Source organism: Megalops cyprinoides, chromosome 2 (genome assembly GCF_013368585.1).
Source record: "Megalops cyprinoides isolate fMegCyp1 chromosome 2, fMegCyp1.pri, whole genome shotgun sequence".
Taxonomy (NCBI): domain Eukaryota; kingdom Metazoa; phylum Chordata; class Actinopteri; order Elopiformes; family Megalopidae; genus Megalops; species Megalops cyprinoides.
This window is the reverse complement of record NC_050584.1, coordinates 38542590-38570558: the sequence shown is the minus strand read 5'-3', so window position 1 is coordinate 38570558 and position 27969 is coordinate 38542590. Positions and strand designations below refer to the sequence as shown.

Below are 27969 nucleotides of genomic sequence, written 5' to 3'. Positions count from 1 at the left end.
GTGTGTGCAGCTTACCTTGGACCAACCTGACGGTAGCAACCTGACGGTCTGTCGCCAGGTTGCTGCGTCATGGCGATAGTAAAACCGCTTCTTTTAACTTCATTCAAAACTTTTATTTGCCATATCATGCTCAATGATATTGCGGAAGTTTTTTTTGTACAGACTTTCACAGTCAGCCACCGTAGGGCTGTTGTTGATCTTGGTCAAGGAGTGATGTCTGGCTCTTAACAGTTACATCTTTGCATGTGTTTGTCTCTTCCAGCGTGCCAGTTGAAAGGACTCCTGGAACTTTAATAAAGGTCACAGCTGCTCATCGAAACCATCACTGCCACGGTCGGCGTCTGCTTCACCCTGCCGATTGGACATGAGGAATGTCTGCACTACCAAAGACTGACCAGGAGGAGGAGATGAGGGGCGCCGGTGGAAGTTGCCAGATGGTGCTGTGGATCCACTAGCTGCGGTTGTATGTGTGTGCGTGCGTGTGTGTTTATGTATGTAAGCGTGTGCGTGGGTGCAAGCAAGCACAACCTGCCCACTTCAGGGGGGGCCATGCTACTCTGATATTGGAATCATAGCAACGCAAACCGCCGGAGAAGATTGTTCCCTACTGGAGGAACAGGAAGAAAGGAAAAGAAAACGAACAAAGAAACAAATTCTTGGTGCCTCTGCTGCTGTTGCTGCCACCTTCAGTTTTTAAAGTTTTTTTTTTTTTTTTTTAAAAGCCACTGTGTATGTACATATATACATAAACCCTCTCCTCCGTCTGCTTCAGCGTTCCTTCCCTCCCTCTGACTCCCTTGGTAGTTGTTTCGGCGGCTTTGTGATTTGCATGGCAGTGGAGTAACCGTGGAGAGGCCAGGGTATCACAAGCTTATGGATTTTGACAAGAGAGGAGGGAAGGGGGAGGCTGAGGAAGGGAAAAGGATGTCCAAGGCAGCTGGGAGCAGGACTGGACATGGGGGCAGGAGCACAGGGACCAACTCTGGGGTGCTCATGGTCGGCCCCAACTTCCGCGTCGGAAAAAAGATCGGCTGTGGCAATTTCGGGGAGCTCCGGCTTGGGAAGAACCTCTACACCAACGAATATGTGGCCATCAAATTGGTAAGGCCAGCAAGCTGGAGGGAAGTGCACAGCATCCGCATACTCCACTTAATTAGCGTGGGTGCTGTTTATGCTTTGGTCCAATCACCTTTTCTTACATTTTCCACTCAAATTCCTCATATGTGTCCATGGAACCAGTTTTTCAACATTCTGAATGGTTGAGGATCCCCAACCTGAGAGAGAAACATCCCACATCCTCCACTCACCAGTTATCTCAGCACTGTAGATCAGCGTGTCTATAATGGGATTGCACCCAGTAATGACCTTCCTTCAACATCATTAGTCGTTGAACTTATGAGAGCAGTAATTATTATATGATTGTATTTTATGGTTGGGTTGAAGCATGTTGCATTCATGTCTGTCTGTGACCAGCTTGGTGACTACAGTCACCTTGGCTTGCCCTATCTCTGTGACACAGGAAACAGCTGAGTGCTGACGGTAGCTTCTCTGCTACAGAAATCTGCTGATCTTCAGCTGTTCAGTCCTAAGCACAGTTAAAGAGTGAACCACATTCAATTAATATTCATTAATGAAAAACGGAAACGGTCCTTTCTGGGGAGGGAAAAAGGTGGATCTGTGCACATCGTGAAGTACATAACACATAAAACCACTTCCAATAGCTGACACGAAGTGCGCTATATAATTACAATATGGTAATGAGGCCCCAGCCTAATACACATCTAACTGTGTGTGTGTGTGTGTGTGTGTGTGTGCGCGTGTGTTGCGTTGCCTTGCACTGGGCCTGCGGGCTCAGTGATGTCTGTGAAACCGAAACACAGGTGAAGTCAGCGTCTGGTTTGTAGGGGGTGGTATGTATTCTTTTGTAGCGTCCTGAGAGCTCGTCTCTGCAACCACATGAAATGTCAAGTCCTTTTTATCTTCTGTTTGGGGAAGGGAGGGCTGTGGGCAGCCAGCAATTAACTGAAGCGCAGCTTGCACACGTGCTTCTGCTGCATTACATTTCACCCTCCTTCATCTTCAGAAATGTCATACATGTGATGGACTCCCGCAATGGTTGGTTAGCTATTACTGATGGCCCTGACTATTTAACATGGACCCCTGGAACATTGCCCATGTCGCAGTTGTCAGTTTCCCACACAGAAAGAGCTGAGGAGAGGTTTTTACTCTGGTCATGGAAGCAGTTTTTCTAGCCTGCCATTTGAGCAGAGCTGCTAAATGAAATCGTATCATCTGTGGGCAATGTAGGTTGGCCCTAAACATGTCCCCCCCCATTTGAATTTTAATGAAAACAAGATATAACAGGACACAGTAAATGTCAGGATGATTGGGCTTTAATTCATAATACCTTTTTATCTGAGTGTTGGCGTGCCTGTTCCTGTTTGTCTGAACCAAGTAATTACTTTTCCACGGTTCTGCAATTATTTTGTCACCTTTTGATTATGATCTCTGGAGAAGCAGAAGTATGTGAAACACCTTCTGTTATGCATATCTACGCAAACTCCTTTCTCTTGTGCTAAATTCAAAACTATTGCTCACCTGAGGAAAAAATAAATTTACGAATTATTCCGAATCTCTGTGGATTTGGACCCCCAGAGGTTCAGAGGTTGTAGATGTACATCATTTATGATGGCCATGATTGTGGCTGCCTGTCCATATCTAGAATGGCGTTCTCAATGACTCCAGGCTGCCCTAATTGAGAAGACACGTCGGATAGATTTTGCTAGCAACTCTGTAGAAATCAGAGCGGGTTGTATAGCAAATGAACTGGTGACAGAGGGTTAGGGTTAGTTAATGTTGCTAATAGGATAATGGAATCTGATGTGAATTTTTTTTTTAACCGGTGAAAATGGACTCGTTGGTCTGGAAGGCAGGTCATACAGTTTGAGTGAAGTGAGACATAAGTTCCTTACCAACTGCTCCATGACCACAATGTCAGTTCCGCTGCCCCTCGCTTCCTCCGTTTACTCTGCCCTTAGTGATGTTAGTGTAATGACTGCAGGAAAAAACGGGGTCATTGCTAGGTGATTTTATTAGTAAACACTGGTTAGTTGTTGCATTCAGAGATTAATAAAAAGGGGACAAATATTGGTTGCACACAAATAAGTTCCTAACATTTCCTGTTGCCTTCATCAGATTGTTATAGGAACTAGCCTTTTTGTGCCTGACCAGACATGTGGAGGACAGAAATTCTGAGTGTGTGTGTGTGTGTCAGTGTGTGTGTGTGTGTGTGTGTGTGTGTGTGTGTCAGTGTGTGTGTGCTTGCATCTGTTTGTTCATTGAGTTCATTCTTTCAATCAGAAGAGAAATATATCACTTACAAATGATGCAGTTCTGAGCATATTTACATGTATGAGACTGTAGGGCAATACACTGTATCTGCTATCACTGAATACTGTTAAAACATCCATAGTATATTAGCAAGAATGAGCTATATGCTTCCTTACAATTGTAGCATCACATTGGTATTAAAGAAATGAATATGGAAAGGGAAGGACCGTGGAAATGCACTCATGTTAGCAGCAGTATCGTGACTTCTTGTTGGCTTTATTCAGGTGTAGCAGGTCTGTGCTGGGTGATGTGCTGACTTTTTGCTCTTAGCAACTGATCTGGAATTGGCATTAAAATTCTGCACTGAATATTTAGGATTAGGATTAATCGTGGGCAGGATGATCTCACTTTCTGACCTAGACAACAGGTCTGTGCAGAGCCAGAGCAGTAGGGCAGTACTGGCACGCTATAAAAGCAGACTCATGCAGAACATAAGGAAAGCGCAAGTCAGTGTACAGTGTCATCACAGATGATCATGCGTTGGAGTCATTACATTTACCCTCTGCCAGAGCATGCTGTTAGCTTATAAGTTTTTTACCCACACATTTTGCACATATTTTTTGAACATGCCACAAAGAAAATCATTAAGTCATCTGCCTGTCAGTGTTGCTGTTTTTTTTAATGAAATAAGGAGGAATTACTTACTGTTAATTAGTGTAGTTAATTTGCAAGATGATTTTTCGAGTAGTCTCTGCTGCTCTCCTGTCCTTTGTCACTGTGGTAGTCTGACAGCTGACGCACCTGTTGCCTGACACATGACTTTTAAGATTAGATGTTAGATCTGAAGTCATGTTTCTGAATTGGAATCAAAGTGTTTCAGTCCTGTTGTTACTGTCTTGATAATGACAGTGAACTGAGACCCGAAAATGCACTCAGCACAGACGTGACTCAGCATGGATCACACATCCTGCAAAGCAAAAGGAGTCAGTGACACGTTTATGATAGCCATGATTTTTACTTACAGTGCGTCTGCACCAGAATCGCTCGGCTCAGCTGTGTGAAAGCTAAACGTTTTCTGAGTATTCAGTATGCAGTATACATTTGGGGTGGTACAAGCTTGCCAAAATGAGACCCCTCTATTTTTTAGGTCAAAATAATATCCTCCAAACGTGTATACACAACAACCTATATATAGTGCGCTTACTTTGCGAGAGCGTACCATAAACTCCTGTCTCATGTATTGGTAAACTTTCAGTGGATGTCTGTCCATGTCTGTGTTTTTGCTTTGCAAATGTTCTCAGACAGTAGAGCGAGTTCTTAACCTGATAGACTTGTTTTACCTAAGTGACGCTTCTTGACTCATCTGATTGTCCGTATAAATGCATTTATGTTTTTGGCATCAGTCGCCAAATCATCTGTGTTCATGCTGACCTTCCTCCGTTAATGGTGAGAAGCTGCACAGCTCTCCATTCCCTCACTTTTGCTTAGAGGCAGGAAAAATATTAAAAAATGGCTCTACCTGGTATTTTATAAATAGATTGTCATTCATAGGGATTAATTAGAGAGGAGTTTCTTCATTTTTTTCTTAAGTCTTTGAATTCGTTTTAACTAGTATAAGTGATCGCAGTGAAATCAAGGTAGTCATACCCCCCTCCCCCCACCGAGAAGATTTTGCTTTCTAAAACTTGGACATGTGGTGGCAGCTGAGAAGTGGCCTGCTAAGTAACCGAGTTAATGTCACATGCAGCTTGCTGGCATTTGTGTCTGTGTGTATATGCATACACACAAATGTTTATATATGTATGTGTATATGTTTTTTATGTGATTGTGATGTCGTCTTGTGATTTCTTTCTACAGTAGGTATTTGATATATGATATTTCATAGAAAACTTAATCCAAGACACCTGAGTGTCCCATGGGTGAAGCAGAAAGTGTGCGCCGAGAGACCACTTCCATCAGAGAAACTATGTCAGGGTGCACATTTTTGAAAAGTGACTAACTTTAGGACAAGTGAAAGATGCTTTTCACATGTCCAAAGGACAAGGACTTCAGGAGATGTTAACATCAGGACCTGCTCAGTGACAATGTTTTGGTGAGGAGTAATGCAGGAATCATGCAGATATTAGAGGCAGATATTTAACTTGTATTTAATCAATGTAAAAACTGATTTAAATTTAAGATGATAACTAGCCTATAGGTACTGTTCAGGCAGGTTTGTAATCGAAATCAAGGATTTGATGTTATATGATTAGGCATCAGTGTTTTAATGAAGAATCTTTACTGTGGCCAAATGAGAATGCTTGGTAGTACCTCACAGTGTGCAGCTACACCATGTGGCTCTGTCTTGGTTCACTGTCTGCCTTCCCCAGAGCAGCACATAAATGTTACTTAAATTTTAAATAATACTTATATATACTTATAGTACATATTCTGTACCTTTCTGTTTTGTTTTTAAATGTTATTTGCAGCAATACAAAAAACGAAACACATTTTGTGTTCTTTTACTGTAGTGTCATTCACCTAGTGGCCCACCATGGGATTCCTGTTGGACCTTTGATCATTGAGGAAAAAAAAACCACAATCACTTATGTCAGAATTGTAATTGCTCCTGTCTGTAGGATGACATCGTTTTGTATGTCCAGAACATTGGTGCCATGAGTAATTATAATCACCCATTAGTATCTTATTAATATGGCCTCTTATTCCTGTTTGTTTGGTTTCACAAATATGGTTGACTGGAAACAAGTGTCTCTTGTCAGTATTCTGTATGGTTAATAAGCACCTACCTGTTCTGAACTGATCATTTGCAACAGAGACGACAAATGATGCCCGATGATGCGATACTCTGAACACCATAATAGATGTGCGTATTTTAAGGATGCGCGTTCATTGTTTATGAGCGTATGTGCTGCTTAAGTGTGCATTTGTGTGCTCTTAATATGGACATGGAAAGTTTGACCCACCCACACCATTTTCTAAACAATCTGGCCCTACTGTAAAAGTGGTTGAAGAGCCCTGCTCTACGCAGTTAAAATGGCGCGTGTAGGCTGTGTGGGTTTATTTGAATTTGTGCATTTACAGAGGTTGGAGGGGGAAAAGTGATATTAAAGCAAGTCATATTTATGTGCGCATGAATCAGCAATTAAAATATGTATTTTGTTGCCATTTTCTTTTTCTGACACGTTACAACTTGTTTTACAGTATTCTACAGGTTGTTTCATGCTGTATATTCTACTTGTAGTCCACTCGGCCACTAAAGGAAATTGGTAGGCCCACGGAATTATTCTTTGTTCCCATCGTTATCTAGGAAATAACAGCCTTTTCAACATCATCATCATGTCTAGTCTCTGAATCAAAAAAGACTAGAGCACTGATCTCTATTTTTAGTGCTGGCTGAGGGGTATGTGATGTTTTACACTGACTTCACACCTACATTTAACTTTAAGGTTGACTTTAAGTTTATGGTCGAATTAAGCAGTTTCCTGTGATCAGTTTTTTCTCATATTGTGCAGTTGCAGATGCATATTTCTGAACAAACCACACAAAGTATTGATGCCATTTATTAAAAACGGAAATGTGCTTCGAAAATAAGATTATGCTGTTGTACCCCACTTTAGAGTGTAGAGATGATTTAACAATAATTGTAAATTATTAAATAACTGTTAATGTTCAGTTTTTATATTTTCAGAGGCAGTGGACTAGTTAACCTGTTAATTTAATTTAGACATACTTTGATGATGTTTTAGTTGGTTGAATTACGTAAACAACATGGGGGATTAATGTGTTTGTGAAGTGTTTGGCCATGGCACTGTCACTGTGTGCACAGTAAATCCTGACTCTGCTAACATTTAAGGGTCACATTCCCCGCAGGGTAAAGGGCCACTCTGAGGCAGCACTTAGTTTCTTATCCAAGCCTTGGCCACTTCTCAAAAGTGAGCTCCAGAACTACAAAACCCACAGTCACAGTGCTACACATGATGATTGAATTTTGCCTTGAGTTTGTTGGCTTTATAGTTTTCTCTTGAGGTTGACCTCTGCTGCGTCAAAGTATGCAGTAAAGGATTGGTTAGCATATTTGATTTCATCTGGCCGCAAACCTCCAGGTGGCTTGACGTGGCTTGTCTTTTTTTTTTTTTTTTTTTTTTTTCGCTCTTAACCATATCAAAATCCAAAATCTGAGATTACCACTGGTCACTTTAGTGGCTGAGATGACCTCATCAAATCACATTCAGTGACTTGGGACTTATAATTGCTAATGTCAGACTGTTAATGATGATTTTTAAAGGAGCAAGGAAAGCATTAATCTCCATTATGGTGTTGAACAGATGTGGACTGCTTGTCGACCAATGCTTAGTGTACAGAGCTTGGCTTGAATGTCACCTTTAATGTGGGTGTATTTATACATGTTTTATTGGAGGCATTTAAAGCCGCCAGGGGAAGTTGTGTCTTCTGGGAATAGACCTTGGTGTAACTGTGCACCCTGAGGGAGCTTGTCATTGATAGCGTCTGTGCACTGTACCCAAGCTAAGGGCCTGGTTTCCCCACCTACACAGCTACAGCGGAAACTATATGATTATCCCTACATATGTACATATTAAGGTGGATTTTTTTTTTTCCCCAGCTCCAACTTTGAAAGCTGGGTTGCACACTGTAATTTCTTTCTTCTGAAATCCTTGGTTGTGCTGGGCTGTCTGTGAAACATCCCATCTGTCTGGATATTTTTATCCACGTGTCCGGTTATATCCGGCCCTGGCCTTATTTCACCATGGCATTGCTGGAGCTTGGGGTCTGGGATCGCTGGGAGACTCCTCCCATTCCCCACCACAATCTCTCTGGCCAAATGTATTTCAGCAAAACTGAAAGTCTTTTGCTTACAAGGGACCCCTTGTTGCCTTCAGCATTGTGCCCTCGTCACACCAGTGGCAAGAGTATTTTGTCAAAAAATGGCCAAAGCTCCTGTTGGCATGTGTCAGCTGTTTTTTTTTTCATACCAGCAAGTTTGATTGGAGCAGAACCAGAGCTGATGATGGAGCTGTTTTCGGCATCCCTTTGTGGTGCTTCCCCCATGCCAGCACGCAGACGCCTCTCTGAGCTCTGGGAGCTGCGCTGGCTCCCCTGGATGACCTCCAGCCCTGTGCAGCTGTCTGCGTATTTGGCTCTTCCCTGATCACTCACAGGGCCCTCGGATGACCAGCCCCCCTTTCAGTGCATATATCAACCAGTGTGTGTGTGTGTGTGTGTGTGTGTGTGTGTGTGTGTGTGTGTGTGTGTGTGTGTGTTTGGGTAAGTGCAAGTGTGAGCTTGTGACTGCACATATGGCACAGCTGGCATGACTGCTAACACAATAAGGCCCTGTGTTGTGTTTTTTTTTTTTTTTTTTGTGTGGCTGTGTTTGGGCGCACTCTGCACCTGGGACAAAGGTGCATGCCAGTGTCACCCCTGGCAGGCACGTGAGGGCGGAGAGTTAAAGAAAGACACATAGTTGCTGCTCTCTGCCAATGTATCTGGAACAACGGCGCACGTTCCTGTAAGGAAGAGGGGAGGAAAGCGCACTTTGAAAGGTCCTTTGTTAACCATTCTTGTCTACACACAGTAGTCTAGTCTTTGGTTCAGCTGTGCACTTTCTCACACTGACAAACCCCCTAGTGAAGGACGAGGAGGAAAGGCTTGTAAATGCAGCGCAGTTGTACTCCCTCTGGGGATTCCACCTCTTAAAGAAACAGTCAGATATATGATAGAGGCCTTATATATACACGTAGTGCACGCACACAGAAATGTGTGTCGCTTACTCTAGTGGGATCAGCTTTGCTACATTTGCTTTTGGCTGTCTGAGATTGCCACTTTAGGCTGTGATTGTGGTTAATAAGCACATTTTAGAGTCTGCTTTTTTTTTTCTTCCCTGACAGCAGAGATCGACAAATTCATTTTGAACCCCCTTTACAGAACATCCTGGTTTGTCTCTTAATGTCTCTCCCCAGACTACTGTTTTATTTATTAGTGTGTTCTGTACTTGCGTTGTCAGTCTGGCTTTTTGTGATTCTTGAGTCCTACTTCCTGCCTGTCTTCTTTCAAACTGCTCTGTACCCATTTCGGAATCTCTCTCTGTCTCAGAAGCCCCTCTGCCTCCTCCCTCCATTTTCCTTCCTGGTGTTTCTTTGGCAACTCCTCCTGTTCTTCTGTTGGATTAGAGCAGAATCAATCAAGGTCACTGTGACCCTGTTGCTACTTGATTAAAAAGTGCCCTTGCCGTGCAGATAAGTCCCCCCCCCCCCCCCCCAATACACCTTCAGCCCCACTCATTGCATCCCAGGCAAATCATTTCTCGTCCGGATTAGGAAGGATGTGCCACTGTTTCTAAATGGGGAGCTATCGGGGAGTCCCAATGCCTGTATCATCAAGGTAACGGGGTAGGCTGTCAGTAATGCACAGCCTTCATTTCCTTGGGTTTGCCATTTCTTCTAGCTGTGTCAATGTCAGGGGGAGAAAAGCAGTTGGGAGGGTGCATAAATAATCTTCATTTTCCACCTTTGATATGCAAGTTTATTGCAATACCCAGCCAGTGACTTAGTGGGCAAGTCTAGCTCATAAGAATGATGGATAGTTTTCACTCTGTGACTGACACTTTCTGTGGCCTATAAAATATCAGTGATAAGTGAATTGCATTTCCAGATAAATTGACTTAGTGTTTCTTCCCTTTGTAGGCAGTGAAATATGGTAAGTGCAGTAATGCTTACCCAGAGGACAATAAAAGGTGTCAGGAGCAGAGGCCAGTTGTATGTAAGGTGGTGGAATCATGTTTGTTTTTATTCCCTCTCTTGAGATTTTAATATAGCCAATTAATTTGCTACCACTGAGAGAGCATGCAGTTCCAGTTGTGGGTAATAATAGATTCATGAAGATTCTAAACTGTCACTGACTAGAATTGGTTTCTGGTCATTCCAGTGCTCAGCTGGAACAAGTGAATCAAACAACCTTAAGAAGATGTCAAGGACCTGACTTCCCCTTTAAAAGCAAGTGCCTTGTTAAACTAAGCAATGTTTCAACGTGTGGTGTGTTGCCAGCCCTTAGACAGGGAAGATTGATGGTGAGCTTTAAAGCGGAGCGCGCAGGGGCTGGACAGCCCTGGATCAGAGGGAGTCCTGATCGAGGAGATGACGATGAGACATAGCAGGAGGGCTGCTCGCGCGGAGCCTTTGGCGCACCCTGTGTCCCTGGTCCCGGTTTGCTTCAGTAGCAGGGGCAGCTGGAGTGGACATGTTCCCAGGGCCGATAGCTTGCCGAGGCAGCTGCTGGCTCCATCTGGAGCCTGAAATCTGATCCGGAATTGGAGACGCGCTGGACACCCGCCAGCTGTTCCTTTCTCGCTTTGCCTCCTCGACACCTCTGTCCACACGAGCTGAATGCCCCAATACCCCACACTCACACACACGCACACACACACACACTCTCGGTCATACCCCCTCCCCCCAGTTTAGCTCCTATTCATTCATTTCTTCCGTTGTGGAGGGTTCAGCTGCTTCTGTCCGTCTGCAGAATGGAAGGGGTTGGGGGGGCGCATTTAGATTCCTTCATTCACTGTGATTCTTTCAGGTATTGAATGTTATCCTCTATTATCCTCAGGCTCAGAGTGAGGGCTCAGATTGAAGGGTAAGTTGAATCCCTGGAATCTGCCGCAGTCAGACAACTGTGCGCAGGGAGGCTTGTCCATTGTCAGGTCAGGGTTGATCTCTGTCAGCCGCGATGGAATGATCAGATTTGGATGAGATCAGCCTCGTCTGTAATCTGCGCAGAAGTCTGGCAGAAACGTGCTCCCAAGCTCAAGTGCGCCTCGAAGCATGAAAGAAACGCCCCCATGATCTTCATACTAATGAGATAATGGAGTGCTCAGTCGTGCCATTTATATTTTATGAAATGCTAATGTTGAGATCTTAAAACTGCACAGAAAGCCTGTTGGTGCCGTGCAAAGAGGCCTGCATGTCAGTTGAGGTTGGAGCTGAGAGGTGTTAATAAAATGGAAAGTGCCCCCTCCCTCTCCTCACTCGTCCAGCGTTTGGAGGATTCCTGTTGAAGGATGTGAACATGTTGCAGCATGTTTCTCCCTGGTGCTATGGAGGGAGGAAGATTGCTTATTAAGTCAGAGTGCTGAGTTTCTTAGTTGTCCCTGTAGTTTTTTTTGTTTTTTTTTGTTTTAACCTCATTAAGTTTTTTAGCACCAAGTGAATGAAGTTTGCTAGTCCTGAACTTGATCACGCTATTCCCAGAGCGGAGCCAACAGTATCCCCTCTCCAGCAGATTTATGAGAGACACTCTGAGGGTTAAATGCACTGGAACTCTGCTGCTTTCATGCTGGCCCAGTTTTATTTGTAAGCAACATTTTTATCTGTTTATTTCGCTTAATTGGAACTCTGACAGAATCTGTAGAGACATAGGCTCTCTGCCTCCAAAGGATTTCCTGTAATATGCAACATGTAGAGCCTTGATGATTATTTTTTTTCCAAGAGGATAAAATGTCAGTGCAGTGCTGTAAATATGCAACGGCTTGTTTCTGTCCTGCGAGGTTTATTACTGAAATCTCATGAGATCGGTGTCCCTCGTCGCCGCTGATCCAAGATCAGCGTGGAGACCATGGGGCCTGGGGCACCATGCCTGCCTCAGTACTCCCAGTGCAGACGGGTCAGACTCCCGAGCTTGCAGCGAAGGAGGGCTGCTTGTTTGGCAGGAGGATCTTTTTTTAAAAAACTGCGGTCTAGAAGTGGCAGCTGGACTGGAGAGCAGGCAGCAGCAGGTAGGACACTGAAGTGCTCTCCTGCTCCGTGGGACAGCTGCCCCGGACACGAGTGCCGGGGCCCGAGACCCGAGAATTGCCGCGGCAGGCAGGCAGAAAGCACAACGACTCAAATGAACGCTTTCTCCACACTTACTCCCAACAAGTCACTTCAAATAGAAATGAACCAAAACAGTCTGCACAATTTGCACAGCTCTTGGAATTATTTGATCAGGCGCCCTCAAAAAAAGAGAGAGTGTGATCGACAGGCTGCACTTTGGTTGATTTCATTGCCTACCTCTGGACACCAAATAGTTAACACATCATCAGTTGCACAGGCATTTGTGGTAAAATGACACGCCAGTCACCTCAGTCAGATTAGTGTCTCTTCATGATGCAGTTGCTTGACATGGTTTTATTCTGAAGAAGGGATTAGTAAAAAAGAGCCTTGCATAAGATAATCTGTCAAACTTGACATCCCTGTGTGCCTCTGTCCTGAAAGGAACAGTTTTGGGGACATCCTAAAACGCTTAATGTGCTTTCACATGGCTTAAGCACTTTAATAAGTGTAAAGTGGGTAGCTGGTACAGTTCAGCACAGTAACAATGTGAAGTGAGCACCCCCTTTTTCTCAGATGTGAGGGGTACAGATGCGTCTGGGCGATTTAGGGGGCTTTGAGCGTGGTCATCATGACCCTGTTTGTTCAGAGGGGCTGTTGTGTGCCAGGCTAGGCATTTCAACTGTTCTCTACTGGGATTGGGCTGCAGTTTAAGCACACAAAGCTGCCATAAGCCATGTTTTTTCCACAGTAAGCGTTTTAGAACGTCCTGTGGTTTTGTGCCATCTGTTTTTATGTATTATTTATATATTTGTTCACGTCGCCAGTGTTGCGCATCGGTCTAGGGCGCACGCACTCTGGCCACACACATACCCGGGGCAGCTCAGGCGTTGGGGTGTAAAGGTCACACCTCCCCACCCCCAGCCGCTATCTGCGTACATCCAAGATGAAGATGGAATGATGGAAGCCAGAGGAGTGACACAGAGCCTTGCCAGTTAATGATTTCCATGATGGAGGCATTGCCCTGTTCCTGTTACACACCATTAAGCTCTGTGGAGCCTGTTCCAGGGGGTGGGGCTCACTCAGCTCTTATGTGGGCTGCTCTGTTGCCTACACAGAAAACACAGGCATGAGCTGCAGTCAGTACAGCTGATAATACAGAATGCACACACTCCATGTATGGCAGCAAGACTGCCCTTTGAGAGCAGGTCCAGCATTTCCAATCGCAGCTCCTAAGCCTTAAACATTATTTTCTCGAAAAGAGGTGATGTAGCAGTCACCTTAAAAGAATGAGAGGACTGATGTTGGTGAAATGCAGCTAATGGAACCTTGTGCTTCAGGAGCCTTTTTCTGTCTGTTCATGTGTCGCATGACCCTTGCATCACTGACAAGAAGAATGAGAGGTAAAGAAATATATCGGAAGGTCTGAGGAGAGTGAGGCTCCAACCCAGAATCCACCTCTCCTGTGTACTTTAGTGTGCAATCTCATTTAACTTGCTGTCAGGTTACCATTTCAGAGAAACCACACTTGGTTAACAGATGAGACCAACTATTGGGTTTCCTTGTGTTCAGAGAATCAGAGATGTGATGTCGTGTATAGGTACTGATGTTTACCGCATTAGTCTTCACATGCACAGAAATCCCAACTTAGTTACCAGTTTCCAATGCTCCCTCTTCAGGTCTGTTCCATGGAAGTGAATTTTCATATTAAATCACATCGTTACCGTATTATCGTATAGTATAATGATCTCCCCTGTGTGTGACTCCATTTCTCCACTCTGCTTGTTTACAGGAGCCGATAAAGTCCAGGGCACCCCAGCTGCACTTGGAATATAGGTTTTACAAACAGTTGGGAAATTCAGGTAAGTACAACAATGCGAATGATAAGAATGTAATTGTGTGCATTGGAATGGTGCTCTTGTTAGGCTAGAGGCAGAGGGAGATGCAGGGTTAAAGTGGGACAGATGGGATCTCGCTGACTGTTTTTGCTTTGCACCCCCCCCCCCCCCCCCCCCCCACACACACACACACACACACACACACACACACACACACACACACACACACACACACACACACACACACACACACACACACACTGATTTGACCTGAAAAGCAGTTCACATGGGCTGCATTCTCAGCACTCAAGCTGCTGTAAAACAGTGTAGAAAGGCAAGATCTAAGTGTTGCTTTGGAATTCTGAGAGTGAGCTGTATTGTTGAATATGTTGTGCCAGAAAAAATAGCCTGTTGAAAATGAATATGTGCATGGGTCCCAAAATAATAGAGGTGCAGAGAGAGTGTCCGCAGGCTAAAAGTGAAGCGTCACATCACATTACCTCAAATTTAAGTTGTTTAAGACAAGCGTCATGAGCAGTATAAAATGTCCCATTCATTGTATCATTATGCTGTCTTTGATACCTCTTCTATGCAGTGAAAGCTCAACGCGAATTGCTTCCATCCATAATAGCCATCAGTCAGTATTGTCTGTTTTTGCGATTGGTGATTACTGTATTGTGCTCTTTGAAGATCATCTTCCTGTTATCTGTAGTTGTATAAACACTTGAACCTGTCTAATGCTGCTGCGCTGAGGAAAGTATCATTGGCAGAAAGATTTCAGAGAATAACAATGAGTGCTCAGGTTTTTTCATGGGGATCCTTAATTGTGTTTTCCCCTCCCTTATTTACATAATGTTTTAATCTGCCTGGAGGAGGGGAGAGTGCGTCTTCCCGTCTCAGCGGTTCAGTTCCTCCATCTTGTCCTCTGTGCGAGGAAAGCAGAACAGCAGGCCATTTCTGTCATAATTACCGTAAATGTGACTGAGCTGGGAGACTGATCTCTGATCCCTTTAAGCCCTCAAATGAAAGGGCCGGCTTGTATGAATCCTGAGTACTTGCGTTCGAACACTGTACTTGGGGGTTGATTCAGCATTACACATACACACACACATACAGAAAACTACACTGCACAACGCCTCCTCTCAGCTGCTCTTCAACAGAGCAAGTGTCCCATTTTACCTGGCCATCACCTCCCACCCCCTGATGCCTGAGTAGCAGCCTCACAGTGGTAATAAGGAGCTGGTGTGCAGGGGGTTAGGGCTGTCCTGAGCTATTTATAGCACCTCCCTCACTATCGTATATCTCCTTATACTGCACCTCGGCCTGGAGCGCCTGTCAGAGAGATCCTAGGGAAACACTTTCCCACAATGCACTGAGGAAATTGGTCTCTTATCTCCCTCCATCATCTGTGCATGGTTTGATCTGCTTTATGCAGAGCATTTTCTGTTTGCTTGTAGAATAGGATAGTTACCAGGTTCCTGATACTTATGGGGGTTTAGTGAGATAGGAATACAGAAACTCATGCGTCTTCTGCTGGGTAAATAAGCAGCAGTAAACACACTGCCTTACTATTGGCTTGAACTGCTCCTTCAGCCTTAGGAGACTAAAGTCAAGCACAAACTCAAGTATCTGTGAGGTTTCCATCTCCATGCTTTTGAGATCATTTACATTTACATGTGCATTATTTATTTAGCAGATCAGTGGAAGAGCCTAGCCCTCTGCTCTGTGTCCACTGGTGTGGTAAACATATCCTGACCTCCTGCACTGGGGCCACATGGGCAGTCCATAGTCTTGGATCCTTCCCATAGGCCTGGGAGGGGATACAGCCAACAGGCTGTTTCTAAGCCTGCCTGCAGAGAGAGGAACACAAAAGCCTCCTTCCAGCAATCCCTACAGAGCAGAGTGACCCATTGACTCTGCTTGGCTCAGCTCTCCGAAATGGCTTGAAAGGGGGTTCTGGTACCTCTCTGTACAGTTGTTTTGTCAGGGAAACAGTCCAATTTATTAAAACCACTCTGGTCAATCCTACAGAGGCAAAGTGGCGACTCCACCTCACTTTCACCGAAGCTTTGAATCCATGAAGCTCCGGTCACAGATCTGGAGCACTGACAGCTCCTCTTTTTAAGCTCAAGTTGGCCTAATCCAGAGGGTGTTAATTCTTCCCTGCCCTGGAAAGATCCCAGACGGCAGAAGAGAAGCCCAGCTCTGATCAGGATTCCTCCTGGAGAAGTCGCAGCACGTTAAGAGACTGTGTGTGCCTCCCCACTGAGCTGGAAGCGCATAAAAGACATCATACAGTTTTTATGCCAGTATCAATTATTTATTGGGTGGATTCAGCCTGACTGCGTGAGCGGCAGATTCCTTGTGGAAAGCACTGTAGATGAGCAGCCTTCCCCTCTTGTGTTGACTGTTAGCATTACAGTATTAATAATCCCATAACCCCTTAAGTATGAAAATTAATTTGGTGAGGAGCAATGAAATCATGGCATGATTAAAAGTCTCCTCTGAGTGGATTTACATAAATGCTTATTTATGGATGTCGCCAAGCCGTTCAGTGTTTAAGCCCTTGGAGCTGAAAACTTCATCAGTCACGTTCCTTGAAGTTCGCACTGCGTGTATATTTGTGTATATACTGCACCGCCACTTTCACGTTTAAAACGGTCCCGAGGAGCAGCAGGGCTGTGGGTGGGTTTTTCATTCTGTGGGGACAGACACCGTGACCTACTGCATCCTCTGACTGCTGCTCCGCCTGCGCAGGCCGGACGATCGCGTTTCAGGTTGGCCCCGTCCCCGATTCGCTGGGCTAATGGAATCAGGGCCCTGCTTTGTTCCTGAATGCACTCTGCATTCTAAATCTTTTATGCAGGCTCTCTCTGCACTTTGACATTCCATTGTGTGGTGACGTCGTCTGCTGCACTGCCCGCTGACTGAGCGCAGCTCTGTCTGCCACAATGCGCGCCATTGTGCCCACCATCTTTCACTTGTAGCCTGAGAGAGTTGTCCTCACATAAAGTACAGTACAGCCTGAACCTTGCTCTTTTGCAGCTTTGTAGTGCCTTCACTGTCAGCGCACAGCCATATCATCAATGCAGACCTCTCCAGCCATGTCATCAATGCAGACCAGACCTCTCCAGCCATATCATCAATGCAGACCTCTCGAGCCGTATCATCAGTGCAGACCTCTCGAGCCGTATCATCAGTGCAGACCTCTCGAGCCGTATCATCAGTGCAGACCTCTCGAGCCGTATCATCAATGCAGACCTGTCGAGCCGTATCATCAATGCAGACCTGTCGAGCCGTATCATCAATGCAGACCTCTCCAGCCGTATCATCAATGCAGACCTCTCCAGCCGCCGTATCATCGATGCAGACCTCTCCAGCCATATCATCGATGCAGACCTCTCCAGCCGTATCATCAATGCAGACCTCTCCAGCCGTATCATCAATGCAGACCTCTCCAGCCGCCGTATCATCGATGCAGACCTCTCCAGCCGCCGTATCATCGATGCAGACCTCTCCAGCCGTATCATCAATGCAGACCTCTCGAGCCGTATCATCAATGCAGACCTCTCCAGCCATATCATCAATGCAGACCTCTCCAGCCATATCATCAATGCAGACCTCTCCAGCCATATCATCAATGCAGACCTCTCCAGCCATATCATCAATGCAGACCTCTTGAGCCATATCATCAATGCAGACCTCTCGAGCCATATCATCAATGCAGACCAGACCTGTCGAGCCATATCATTAATGCAGACTTCTCGAGCCATATCACCAATGCAGACCTCTCCAGCCATATCATCAATGCAGACCAGATCTCTCCAGCCATATCATCAATGCAGACCTCTCGAGCCACATCATCAATGCAGACCTCTCGTGAAACATTTTACTCCAGTCATGCACAGCTCTGTTCAAGTACATATACTATTCTTCGGTGAATATTGTCAAGGTAATTAAACTTATGATTTTGTTGTGCAACACTTTGATAAGGTCACTGAAAAGCATTCCTCATAGTTCGATCAACTGCTTACTGTGTGCTGTACACATAAATCTTTTGCTACCCCGTCGTATTTTTTTTTAAATAGAGCTCTAATTCTTTAGAAGCATCTCTTTGCTATCTCTACTATCATACTGTTTTAAAGTTCCCTCTATACCACCATACGGTTTTAATATTCCCTCTCCACTACCATATTATTTTAATGTTCGCTCGACACAGGATTCTTTAATGAAAGGCATTCGTAAAGCAGCGTGTTTACTTTAAGAATGCATACTGGGGTGGGATGAGTCATAATTGCCCTGTTGATTGTCAGGTCGGCGTCACACAAACCCCACACTTGTACTCAGGTGAATCAGCCACCCAGTGATCTCTTGGCGTACTTTGGCTGTCGTCATTGTCATTATTTACCAAATCCTGAAGCCTAAAGTGCAGACAGGTGTGTGCAATCTGTGCGCCTTCCTTGCAGAAGCGACGAGGCGGTGGGGTAAATCCCAGTGTAATCCGCCAGTGCGCCGAGCAGGGCTCTGCTGGGCTCTGTGTCAGAACGTGTTATTGAGGACAGCGTTCGCTCCGAGCGCTCCAGTGGGTTACTGCAGAGAGGACAGAGGGACCGGCTCTGGCTCTTGGGCTGAGGCCCGATTCAGTGCAGCTTGTCTCTGTGCTGTAGGACTTGCAGTCACCAGAAGGGATCAGTTATTTTGTTTTGCTCTCCACAAATACAAGTCACACTGGCAGCTAAATTAGAGGGAGCTCTTTCGGTGATGGTGATGAGTAGTGATTTTAGAATTGCATGTATGGGATCTGCTCTCACTGGGAGTAGTGGAGAGGGTGAAGTGGTGAAGTCCCTCAGCAAGGCAGATGCATTAAGGGGAGCTGTGAGTGTAGTGCAAGTGCCGTTGGGACCGGCCCTGTTGTGTCACAGGGCACTCAGTGTTGTGGCAGCAGGCAGACGGGGGATATTGTGTGTAACTGGCATCCCTTGGTTCATTGACAGGGACTAGGTGAACGTGAGGCATGGTGGACAGACTGAGTGGCATGATTGTCCTTGTAGTATGGCCTGGTAAAACCAAACCTGCCTTTAGTGCGGCCTTGTAAGCCCAAGCTCCATCTTGGTCCTGTGTGTTTTTTTGGGCGGCACAAAATGAGCACAATGTAAACAGTACATGGTCTCAAGTCTTTGCCTGAGTGCACTGTCCTGTTTGCATCCTGCGTTGTCCTTGAATGTGTGTTCCATTGCTGTGTTTTTCTGTGCTTGCAGAGGGCATTCCTCAGGTGTACTACTTTGGGCCATGCGGGAAGTACAATGCCATGGTGCTGGAGCTGCTGGGGCCCAGCCTGGAGGACCTGTTCGACCTCTGCGACCGCACCTTCTCCCTCAAGACCGTCCTCATGATAGCCATACAGCTGGTAAGACACCCAAGTTGTCACGGTCCTGGCATCCGTATTTTTTTGTGTGTGTGGTTTCTTGGAACGCCGTGTGACTCAATTGCCAGTGAGTTTTTTCTGCTCTGTTTCCCAGATAACGCGGATGGAGTATGTGCACACAAAAAGCTTGATATACAGAGACGTCAAGCCGGAGAACTTCTTGGTGGGGCGGCCGGGTAGTAAGAGGCAGCACACAATCCACATCATCGACTTCGGGCTGGCCAAAGAATACATTGACCCCGAGACCAAAAAACACATCCCCTACCGGGAGCACAAGAGCCTGACGGGAACCGCACGATACATGAGCATCAACACGCACCTGGGGAAAGGTGAGGGGCTGCCCAAAGGCTGAAATGTTTTTCCATTGAACAGGATTAAATATATAGCCCCCCCCCCATTTATTGTGGTGTGTAAGGCAAGTATCAGAACTGCTTTTTAAAGCTTTGTTGCCGAATTTCAAAATACATTAGTTGCACAGTGTTTAAATTTTGATGGGAAGTTGCAGTGGGAATCGGTTTTCAATCCTTGTCTTGACTAGTGCTTATTATTGTAATGTAACTAAACTCTCAGGGAAACACACTCGTTGAATGTTCCGTGCGCGCTGTGAAAGCCGATCTCCGTCTCTGGTTCTCTTGCAGAACAAAGCAGAAGGGATGACCTGGAGGCTCTGGGTCACATGTTCATGTACTTCCTGCGAGGCAGTCTACCCTGGCAGGGTCTGAAGGTAGGAACTGACGTCACTTTAGGAACTCGGGCACACTCCCTCTGTAAGCACATGAACTGATATGAGAATGCAAGTTACTTTGGTAGGTCATGACGATGTATGCATCAGTCAGATACAGTTGAAATGTATTAGATTATTTGCAGATGAAAACTAGAAATGTTGAAATATCATGTGAAAATGCAAATGTTATAAGTGGAATGAGAAACCCAATCATGGAGTTTAAGGAACCACATCTGGAAATGAATATAGATCACATAATCATACAGATATAATGAACAAAGTATTTATGACACCAAAAAATAAGTAACAACTGAGAAGAAAATTCATGCATTAGTTTCTGCTATCAGCTGAAAGAGAGCAAAAAAGATTTTACCCCGGACATTCAAATGAGTGGAAGTTTTCAAGCAGTGTTTAAAAGTGTAAAAGAAGGTTTGTATTTTCAGAGGTGACTGTTACCAACCTATGTCAGAGAGCCCCGTTTATTTAATGGAATATTGTCTCAGGGATGTGTGAAATTGATGAAGATGCACTTTGTTAGTCTGCCTGATTGTACATAAACGAATTTGTAAGTTGAAATGAATTGAAAGTATTTCTGAAAGCACACTCATTAATGTCTTTGAATCCTTGCTTCGGAGCAACAACAACAATGCAAGTATCTATAATAGATGTCTCTCCTGAGATTTTTTTAACCTAAACCAAATGGCAATATTCAGCCTTTGTATTCACATTTATGATCTAGCCAATGTTGTTACATTTCCAATAAATTATACAGTAAAAACACTAGAATCACTTCCTAAATTATAATTTTGCTGTCTCTTATAGCACATATTTGATTTTTATCCCTCAGGGTGGCTAAAATGTAAAATTGTTGTCTCCTCTGTCACGGTAGCTTTCTGTTGATAGGTATCACATTACACTCATGACAGTCCTTAAAGGACACTTGCTTTATTATAGCTTGGAGCCTCATTGGGTTTTGATTGATAGAAGGTGCACTGTTATAAAGTTTTTTTTAAAGCAGCAGATATAGGTGGCTATCTGGACAGGACATTCTGTTACTTGTGCTGATGCATACTAATTTAATAAACTGTACTTTTGGCAACTATGTCATTGAAATGAAAATAGTTTCTTAGGCATCTAGGAAAATCACTAACTAGAGGCAAATGTATAGGTAGCCTTTAAGAAGTTCAAGGCTAATTTTTAGAAAGCTTCTCTGTGCACAAAGTCCTAAGAAATTTTAAGTAACACGTTGCTGAGATGGTTGTAGAGACACATTTTTCAACAAGTGTTGGATTCTTTCCATTTTAAACATCACAGTGCATGAACCACTGCTGGGTTCTGCCTGTCTTCTCTGTTGTGTGCCCCCAAGTGGTGGTTTCTGTTTCTAGTGTGTCAGCTGATCTTTCACTGAAGCCTCTGTCCTGGCCTAAGTCTGAGAGGGGCCCTGCATGCCTGCAGCACCATAGTGTCTTACCACATATGTTGTGAGAAATGAATGGAAGCAAAATGGCCCACTGCACAGGATCCACTGTATTATTTATTCGTCATTATCGGTTTTAAGCCATGGCTACTGTCTAGACTGGTCAGCAAAATGGGAGATTGTAAAAAGATGATCTATAAATGAAATATAGTAGATTCAAGAGTGACAGGAAATGTCATGTGAAAATGGCTTTTAGGAAATGTAGGTGTGAAAGGAAAAAGCCTTTAGCGAGTAATGCAGTGATACCTTTTTGCATTTCAGCTCAGTGAAACTGAGCCTGTTATTCTTAACTGGCTTCATACTCTAGTCACTGCACTTCTTGTTTCTCACCCTAAAATGAGTGATGTAGTATGTTTATAGCTATATGTGTGAGTTAAAGCTGGTAGTTGCAGGAAGTACAGAATGTACCAGACACGCTCTCTTCCCATTCTAGGCGGACACGCTGAAGGAACGGTATCAGAAAATTGGAGACACCAAGCGAGCCACGCCCATCGAAGTGCTGTGTGAAAGCTTCCCAGGTCAGTAGCTCAGTTTCTCTTTTTAAGATCTTCCTCTGCTTTTCTAAGTAGGACCTTGTCAGCACCATATGTTCACTGTTGAAGGACTTTCTAAATGCAAGTACAGAAGTAATTGGGCTTTCTTTCCCTTGTCTTTCCCACCTTCAGAGGAAATGGCCACCTATCTGCGTTATGTGAGGAGACTGGACTTCTTTGAGAAACCTGACTATGACTACTTAAGGAAACTCTTCACCGACCTCTTTGACAGGAACGGCTACGTGTTTGACTACGAGTACGACTGGGTCGGCAAACCACTTGTGAGTCTCTGCTGGTTTCTCCTGGTATGAGGTTCTGTTGGTTGGCTGAAATCAACCAGTGACCTCAGTCCTGAGTGGCTAATGTTCCCCAACAAGTTTTACTGGAGTCTGTCGCTATACTGACAAAAGACCAAGAAAGAACCAGTATTTTAATTACTCAACTACTGAGCCCATAGTTGACACATGGAATAATTATGTAACTGTTTCTTATTAAACACTCCCAAAACAGCCCTTGTGCTTGAGAGACTCTAGTTGCTCCCATTTTGTGAATGCTGTGTACTTGTATTGCACCTACAGCCAACTCCAATTGGCCCCATCCCCAGTGACACACCCCTTCAGCCCAGCAGCAGAGACAAAGCACAACAGCAGACCAAAAACCAGGTGAGCCCCCCCCCCCCCCCCATATTCAAACGCACACCATGGGGTCAACACGTGGACCCCTCATTTTCCGCAGCTTTGGGACATTGCAAAGGCATCCATCCCTGCTCTCCTCCCTGTGGTACATGCTCTTGTCTGCTGCAGGGGGTACTCTGAGCAGGCATTTTCCGCCAATTTACTGCCCATGTTTCATCCTCTTTATGCTGTTTGTCTTGACTGAGCAGGGCATCTTTCACTGAGCGGTTCAGGCGTGTTCAGTCACAGAAAACAGAAACGCTGCCGTCCCTGTGATTTAGAGTGTGACATCCTTCAGCGGTTTTATTCTGAGACGTTTGATTTGGGAAGGTCTCTCCAAGGGGCAGCATGCAGATGCAGACAACAAGCCTTTCTGAGCACAAGTAGCTTCTGTCATGTCAAATGCACTGTTCATGCCACAAATGACAAGAAGCCTTCATAGTTCACTGTGTGTCCACACTGCACGAAACCACCATATAATGCCAGCATTTTAACCTGCCTGTCCCCCCCTACCATGGTTTTAATATGTGTGGTGTTCACGTTCTTTGAAAGCTTGGAGTAAGCACTGGAATTTCAAAGCACTGTAAACATATGGCTGTCCGGATGCAGCTGGCTTCATGTCAGAAAAGGTTTGGTACTGTTTCACTAAGATTGAACTGCATACAAATAACACCTTTCAGATGTGGGAAAGTGCTAATTTTTTCAATAGTTTGTCTGATTAGATTTAAGACAGAGGTCCACATCATTGTGAAAGAACACCTTGAACTTAACTAGCCTTGGAAGTGACAACTGCTGCTTCATACTAGACATAGAATAACATATCTTAACATGAACTTCCACAAAGAGTATTAAAGATTTTCTGAATGGCAGCCAGAAATGAGCTGCAACCCATGTAACCCACAAATATATAAATAGGCTATGCCTCTCAGTAGTTCACACTGCATGTTCACAGATGAACCAAATCTTTCATTTTGGTTTGTGAATTAGCTGTGATGCAATCATAGAACATAAACCTGCAATGGAGTGTTAAGTTCCTGTTTGCATTTCATAAATCAGCCCAGTCACCACAGATCAAAATGCTGAAGTGTTGTAATTTTATATGCTGTGTACACGGTAAAGAAAACACGCCAATGGTTTTCTTTTTTGATCTCAGCACTTTTTACCAGTCTTCATTCTTTCTGCATGTTTAGTGTGGTTCTTTTATTCTCTTCTTCCTTTTGTTCTTCACCTCTATTAGCGTAGTCTTTATTAACATGCCTGCTTCTGCATGTAATATGTCTTCTGTAATTTTTTTGTTTGTTTCTTTATTCACTCCCCACACCCACCCTCCTGTAAAACCACCTTTTACCCCTCCACTCCCCTTTTCCATAACTCCCTTACCCTGCTGTTGCGCCAGTCGCCTGAACCCAAAGGAAGTGAGTCCCAACCCACTCCAGTGACCAATAGGGAGCTCCTGGGGTCGCATCTCACAGCTGATAGGCTGGGGGGCTCTGTCCAGGTACTGCTTGCGCACTGTGCTGCATGGCCTTTTTCCTCTTTCTCTCACTCTCTGCATGTCCCATTGACAGCATGAAGCACACCCACACCAGATTGGTAACACAGGACTCAGTGGATGTAGAACATGGATGTGACAGAGTGGAGGTGTTTGTCATCAGTGTTTACTTTCCTAGGGACTCCTCCCTCTATAGATAGATTCCAACTTGTTTTTATATGTATAAAGTGCCTCCGTTTTTGTGTGTGAGGGCTTATGTTTGAGCTGCAGTGAAGCAGTTGTGTTCCTGCTGCTATTTGCTGGTCAGGGAAGCCCTGTCTTTTGCTGGCGTCCAGAACAGATGGGACCATCTGTGTGAACAGGTTGGCAGCAGAAGTCCGTGAGAAAGCAACCCACCCCTCACATAATTATGTATCTTATTTACTTAATAATTACATTGGAATATATACAATACACATTGTTTTTATATGCTGAATCAAATTCTAGTCTTGAAAGAGGGAAAAGGATTCCTGCTGCAAACCGCAATGAGCTCAGTGCCATCTAGTGCCACATGTGGGAATTGCACTCTGGCTCTGTTAAGGGCGGCTGCGCTGTTGCCCGGGCCAGGTGACCAGTGGTGACAGTTCACGTCAAATAGGTTCATTCCATTTTTAATGTGAAGCTCAGAGAACTATATCTAATGTCCTCAAAAAAGTAACAGTGGTTTGTCACACTTTGTTACTCCAGTGTGCCAAAGCCAAACGATTATGCTGTTTTAATGATTTATTGCTGGTTACGTTGCTGGACGCTGTGTTTCTCACTGCCCATACTGTATAAAGTGTTACCAGGTTGGGCTACAGCTGTATGCTCTGGGAGACCTTTTGCAGGCTGAGCTTGGTCTCATATCACGCACTGACTGCTACTCTTTGTGCCAGGACTGCGGTTGCACAGCTCCTTAAACCAGTGCCTTGTGTTCCCGTGCAGGTGATGAGCTCAACGAATGGAGAGCTGAATACTGATGACCCTACTGCTGGACACTCAAACGCTCCCATCACTGCGCCAGCCGAGGTCGAAGTGGCCGATGATACAAAGTACGGGATGCACTCCATTTCTACCACTGGACTTGATTTTGGCGTTTTATTCCAGTTCAGGGTTGTGTTTAGATGGGCGATGTATTAAGGGATATAAGCACTTGTTTTCTGTAAAGGTTCAGTCTGAGCTGTCTTAATGGTACAGCTGCAGTTGTTGTGTTGTAATTACAATATTGATATGACTTGAGTGGGAAAGACTCCCAAAATTAAACACTTAAAACACTTGATAGAGATAATGCCAAATTTTCCATATGTAATATTAACTCTCATTGTCACAAATGGCTGCAGTATTCATCACCAACATAATGGTTAACCTCCTGTATGTTTTAATGATGTTCTTCTCCTTTTAGGTGCTGTTGTTTCTTCAAAAGGAGAAAGAGGAAAGCCCTCCAGCGACACAAGTGAGGAGATGATGTCAGAGAGAACTTGAAACATTTTGGTCACTGTTTTAAAACGGAAGCTAACTCACAAAACGCCCGTCTCTCTCTTTGACTTCTTTCGTTGGTGCACCCCCCTCTGCTGGCGTGCAAAGGAACGTTGTTGTCCCATCGGTCAAGTGGGCCACGCAACAGACTCTGGTTCCCCTTTTTTTTAAGACAAGGAAAATAAAGAAACAAATAAATACATACCTAAAATGGCGGATTCAGTAAAAAAAAAAAAAAAAGAAAAAACTAAGTAACTGATAACAGTAACAATGATACACCGTGATGTGAATATTAAAAAAAGATACTGTTTGAAACAGTTGTTGTATTCTAGATTCCATGCAGAACATTAACTGTACAACAGCCATTGATCTGGGGGGAAAAACGCATGAACAGGTCGGGTAAAGGAAATGTGTTCCATAGAAATAATGCTTATTTGTGGGATCAAGGTAAGAGGCAAGGATGAGCTATCATAATGATAACCCAAGAATCAGTGAGAGCAACAGGAAGCGTTTCATCTAAAGAATTGGAAGATTTTTATGGAAATTCATTGTTTTTCCTTTTTGTTTTTCTGTTTTGTAAATTCACTTTTAAGTTGTTTTCAAGTTTGGTTCTCCCTCAGTTGAAACAAACTTACTTTCATGTTGTAGTGTTGCGGAATTAATTTTTTTCATTTTTTTTTCTTGTTTCTTTTTTTCTGTCAATGTGGACTTTGTAGCACAGTCACTGGCCTCAGGTACTGTGGAAGATTGAGAGAAAAACATATATTAATCTCTCTTTAAATTGCACTTTTGGAAAAAGAAAATACAGTGGAATTCTGGGCTTGAAATTCACAAACAAAAAAGTAAATAAAGACTGATCTAGGAAGATTCCAATACGAGGCTGATCTCTGTACAAGGGCCGAAATGTCAATTTAAATGGAGAAAAAAGAAAAAAAAAATGTCTTTCAATTTTTATTTCACACATCAGAATAATTTACCAGGAAATCATAGTTTGTGCCTTTCCAAGTAAAATGTTTAAAGCTCCAGTAAGTGTCCCGCAATGAAATTTTATCTGGACCATGTTGCAGTGTTTGTTTTGCGTCTGCCTATGTGTATGTGTGTGCGTGCGTGCGTGCGTGTGTGTCTGCGTGTGTGCACCTGTCACTCAGTTTGCACATGTATTCTCCTGGGCTGCCTTCCTCACGTCACCGCCACCACCACCACCACCGCCACCACCACCGCTGTCCTGTCCAGACACGGTCTGCTCCTTCTGTGCTATGACAATCATGAAACCGTCTCAGCGGTGTAGTCTTTCCCTCTTCACTGGGCACTCTAAAAAAAAATAAATAATAATAATTGGACCGTCAGTGATCGAAAAGATCTGTGCAGGGTGTGACTGGGCAGCACGAGTCCTTGGGGAACAACGCAGGTCTTCACTCACAGCTTATTCTCTGGTCTCGGATGAGATCATTCGGTGTGCCTGGTTGGCCCGAGTCTCAGAATGTGACGCTGAAATTGCTGAATAATTAGTGTAATGGAAAGGTACTGTTTATGAAGGGTTTAGGTGCATCACCTGAAGCTTTTGGAGCTCGTTGTTCCTGAAGGACTGGAATGGCTGTCTGCCTTGGATTGTTGGTGCACAGTCACTGGTGTCCTCCTTTATTGTTCCTTTTCTGCACACAAATAAGTTCCTATACCAACCCCCACATGTATGCCTGTGCTGTTTAGCCACCGTGACTGTGAAGTTTTGTACTTTCTCCCCTGGAGCCCTGTTGCTGGGTGTAGATAAATGAACTAAAATGTCTTGGGGAAACTTGGTGCTGTGTGGTCGGTATAGTATATATGCCTGCTTAAATCCTCCCTGTGGTATAAGATGGGATCCTTGCTTCAGTTGTAGCAGTGTTCAGGTATCCTTCACTGAGGTGTCCACCACATTGCTCCTCTGTATTTGCAGGCTTTCACATTCTTCATTTGAAATCTGTGTAGCTATGATCATATAGCCTTGACAAACTGCTTTTTGAGCTGTACCTCATTTGCCCAGTTAACGTCTGTTTGTTGAACCAAAATTCAGCCGAGAGAGCACTTCCAAATTCCAATTGGCAGAAAATAGACGGTTGGATTACAAACTGGTAACAGATAAACCATTTATATTGGGTTAAATTTTGTATTTCAATTCCATGA

General features: G+C 44.3%; 1 protein-coding gene across 2 annotated transcripts; it reads left to right on the top strand.

Moving 5' to 3' along the window:
• The first annotated feature begins 684 nt into the window (after window positions 1-684).
• Window positions 685-27128, top strand: csnk1g2b (casein kinase 1, gamma 2b). Of its 2 annotated transcripts, XM_036520877.1 has the most exons (11): window positions 685-1101; window positions 13945-14014; window positions 19249-19397; window positions 19510-19744; window positions 20054-20139; window positions 22050-22134; window positions 22282-22430; window positions 22728-22811; window positions 24220-24321; window positions 25279-25385; window positions 25736-27128. In XM_036520877.1, the coding sequence occupies exons 1-11, from the start codon at window positions 874-876 to the stop codon at window positions 25788-25790; spliced, it is 1350 nt and encodes a 449-aa protein (XP_036376770.1). In that variant the 5' UTR covers window positions 685-873; the 3' UTR covers window positions 25791-27128. The 2 variants fall into 2 exon arrangements, with proteins under 2 accessions (XP_036376770.1, XP_036376771.1); XM_036520878.1 differs by lacking the exon at window positions 24220-24321 and having other exon boundaries at window positions 25736-27127.
• Window positions 27129-27969: the final 841 nt, after the last annotated feature.

What these genes read in the sequence shown, in the direction of transcription:
- csnk1g2b (XM_036520877.1), top strand. Translation starts at nt 874, where the DNA reads ATGGATTTTGACAAGAGAGGAGGGAAGGGGGAGGCTGAGGAAGGGAAA. An exon ending in AATATGTGGCCATCAAATTG is followed by an intron (nt 1,102 to 13,944) that starts GTAAGGCCAGCA and finishes GCTTGTTTACAG; the next exon opens with GAGCCGATAAAGTCCAGGGC. An exon ending in AACAGCAGACCAAAAACCAG is followed by an intron (nt 22,812 to 24,219) that starts GTGAGCCCCCCC and finishes CTGTTGCGCCAG; the next exon opens with TCGCCTGAACCCAAAGGAAG.